This window comes from Eucalyptus grandis, chromosome 4, assembly GCF_016545825.1.
Source record: "Eucalyptus grandis isolate ANBG69807.140 chromosome 4, ASM1654582v1, whole genome shotgun sequence".
In the NCBI taxonomy this organism is placed as follows: Eukaryota; Viridiplantae; Streptophyta; class Magnoliopsida; order Myrtales; family Myrtaceae; genus Eucalyptus; species Eucalyptus grandis.
Genome location: NC_052615.1, coordinates 9440418 through 9443902, shown reverse-complemented (window position 1 = coordinate 9443902; position 3485 = coordinate 9440418). Strand labels below are relative to the sequence as shown.

Genomic DNA, 3485 nt, shown 5'->3' with positions numbered 1-3485 from the left:
TCTAATTAGTTAATGTTTTAATGATTCATGTATTGTCTAATCCATGAAATTTGAATGGATATAACAATCTCGCAAATTAATTAACTCAATTCGCACTCAATTTAGCATCTCATTACGCAAATGTATCTCAATTTAGCATCCTATCATGTAAATGTATCACGAGAATTTGATTCATTAGATTTAATTTCGCAATCTCTTTGTTTTCTGCCATGATGTGAAAGTTCATTTTCCCAAGTCTGATCCGGTGACTGTGACCTTCCATTAAAGTTTTAGATCGAGTGAAGATGCAATTTCAACCGAATTCAATGATATAATCTTTAAATGAGCAAAATGCCCTAGGAGAGTCCTCAAGCTTGGACCCTTTTTAACACACAGCGCGACCCCTTCCCATTCCTTCTTCAACTGCTTTCGAAGTTTCAACATAGAAAAAGATCAAATGAAACCGCACTAAACTAAGCAACCGGATTGACACAACAGAAAAATAATCGTCATGCCTATAACCTATAAAGCAATCCGCCGCCTCGAGGCCGAGCTTTCGGCAACGTCACCCGGCTGCTGCTGCTGCTGCTAGCATGTTTCCCTCGAGCTGTGCTCGGCTTGGCTCTGCCTCTTCTTCCCCCACCGCCGCAGCTGCACCTGGAGCGCCGAGAGCGCCGCCAGGAACTCCACGCACTGCGACGGGCTCAGCTCGTCCAGCACCCCCTTCAACGTCTTGAGCCGCACGCAGTCCGCGGCTTTCATGATCCACTCCAGCCCGCTCGCCAGGCCCTTCAGCGCCGCGTCCACGAGCCCGTCCACTTGGCCCCCCGCCGCCGTCGCCGCCTCGGCCCGCCTGCCCGCCAGCCGCGCGAGCTCGACCATCCTGCGGTCCGCCAGCCCGACCTGCTGCCTCTCCATCTCCCGCTCCACCCTCTCCTCCTCCAGCCTGATCTTGGCCCGCAGCTGCTCTATCCTCGTCAGCTGGTCCTCCGCCACCACCGCGCCCCGCGCCCGCAGCGCCTCGATGACGCGGAACGCCGTGGAGGGCTTCCAGCCGGTGAGCCAGGAGTAGGCGTTCTCGAGCGGGCTCGACCACGGCGGCGAGAAGAAGGCGAAGACGTCGCCGCCCGCCGCGGCCCACTTCGCGGTGTAGTACTCCTTGTGGTGGGCCGTGAGTTTGGAGACGAGGGCGCGGAGCTCCTCCTCGGTGGTGGAGGTCTCTCTGGACGCGCTGTGGAGCTGGTGAGAGTACTCTTCAAGCCGAGATACCCACTTCTCGAAGTAGTCCGAGAACTTCTCCTCCGCTTGGGTTCTCATTGAGCAAGAGTGAGATAGAGGGAAACAGAGAGAGAGAGAAAGAGGTCCAGAAGCAGATTTAAAGGGAGGAGCGTGTGGGGGAGAGAGAGAGAGAGAGAGAAAGAGGTCCAGAAGCAGATTTAAAGGGAGGAGCTTGTGGGGGAGAGAGAGAGAGAGAGAGAGAGAGAGAGAGAGATGGACGGTGAAGGAGGGGGAGGGAGGAACAGATGGAGGGTCGATGGGGACGCCACGAGAAGAGAGCCAGTAGTGAGTACGGGAACTGCGTGGCTTGTGTATGGCCTACGCGCAGCGAGCCCAAAGCGGGACGTGAACTTGGTGCATCCCAAGGGTTAACTGACGCTTTGCTACCCACGAGGGACCATTTGTGTTCTTACCAAACTCCTCCCTCCATGTCTAGATTCATCCCAACCGTCAATGTTCATGAACGGAATAATAACGACCATCCCCAAATAAAAGATTCACACTCCGAGAGTATCAGTTTTTCGTCGCATCGTCCCATGTTCAAGAATTAGAATCAGATATATCAAGATTGGTTTGTGGTTTTATAAGCCGATGAACTTACAAATGCTCATTACTATTGCTTGGACATAAAAATAAACACCGCACGATAGTTCGTGTGTATTAAAACAATATGTTGTGGCACGCATTAAATTCAACACGAATAAATTTAATCGAGGGAAGACAACATACAAATTGCCACGATTGCGAGTCCATGCAATGCAAAGAACTCAGGGTGTTCGCGCCCTTTGACACGTTTGAAGGGTCAAGTGTGCGAGGGGTGGAGATTTGCTCACTTTCCTTCATGGGTAAGATGAGATTTCCACCGGGGTCCCGCAAGTGGGGTGCCTTGGCATGCCACGCCTGCATCACTTCAATAAGATTTGCCCACTTTCCCCTTTGGGTCTCTCTGTCATGCTTTTGACGACATGTCGCTTGAGCAACCTTAAAATGTGCAATTGTTAATTTACTCAACTTATACATTATTGATACGATATAATTATATCGACGGTTTTCCTCTAGTCAACTTTTTCCTCCCGCGTTTTCTTCTCAAATAACCACAGACCGGGGTTTCTCTCAAAATATCCTATGAAGTTGGTGATTTGGTCTTAAATGACCCCCCCTTCTCATCGGCAGCACAAATGTCCGCCTGATGACAATCACACGCGTCATGTGTGGTAAAGCGTGGGCAGGTGTTTTTTTGGCCCAAAATGTTCGATTTGACACGTGCCATTGAGTCACAGTTGAAAGCTCCCATTGACCCAAAGGGAGTCCCAACTCCAATTTTAAATTAGACCTACGGTCCTCACTAGGCTCCTTCTTCACACTGTGGTCAATTGGAAAGCGAGGAACAATGGTGCCGTTGCGGAATGACTGTAGTTGTTGCGAACGTCTTGGAACCAAGCTAACCCCACGAGTCATTTTATTGCATGTCCGAAAATCGGGGAAGGTCCAATTTGTTTGGCTTCGAGGTTTTTGAATTTTAAATTTACAGTTTATCATTAGGGTTACATTTTATCTGGATAATGCTTGTTACCCGAACCTTGCAGTGAGCTAATCGAAGCTTCTTCCACTAAATTTCCTCCCTTCGTGATGACCACTTCCGCTAAGTCATTGTTGGGCCTCTGCGAAGAGCAAGATTGATTAAAACTGACCTTCAATAAAGCAAAGATATAGAGAAGATCCTGTTAGGGGTATTGATCATTTCACGGCTAGTAATATATTTAGATTTTTTTAACCTAATGATATTAATACCATCGAAGATCATGGGATGCCAATCATAGATGTAGGAAGATGTGCGTATTGATGCGTTTTGAGCTTGGGATTGTGATTGCTTGTTCTAAGTATGTTTTGGAGCTTTACATTGTTTGCGATGGTTAGAATTTTGATAGATTGTTGGTATGTTAGTATGTGTAGGTCTAGTTATAGGTTTGGATGTGATCATTGTTTTTATTAACATGGTTTTGAACTAAGGTTATCTCTTTTTATGAGCGGATGAATTTATGTGCTGTAAGCTCCATTTTAGTTATTATGATATCTTTAATAAAATCAATTCAAGTGTTTGATGATGAGTTTCGATCGATTTTGCTTGATGCTGCCACTGCGATCCTATCATGGTCATGTATAGCTTGTTGTCTTCCTATCTGGCCAGATATGCATTTGGTGCAAAGCCAAGTGCAAATCTACACAAT

The 3485-nt window shown here is 47.5% G+C and overlaps 1 protein-coding gene across 1 annotated transcript; it reads right to left on the bottom strand.

Moving 5' to 3' along the window:
* Window positions 1-344: 344 nt before the first annotated feature.
* Window positions 345-1361, bottom strand: LOC104440895 (protein DOG1-like 4). Its single transcript, XM_010053884.2, has one exon. The coding sequence runs from the start codon at window positions 1294-1296 to the stop codon at window positions 568-570; it is 729 nt and encodes a 242-aa protein (XP_010052186.2). The 5' UTR covers window positions 1297-1361; the 3' UTR covers window positions 345-567.
* Between the last annotated feature and the right edge of the window lie 2124 nt (window positions 1362-3485).

Coding starts and splice junctions, on each gene's coding strand:
- LOC104440895 (XM_010053884.2), bottom strand. CDS start 1,296: ATGAGAACCCAAGCGGAGGAGAAGTTCTCGGACTACTTCGAGAAGTGG.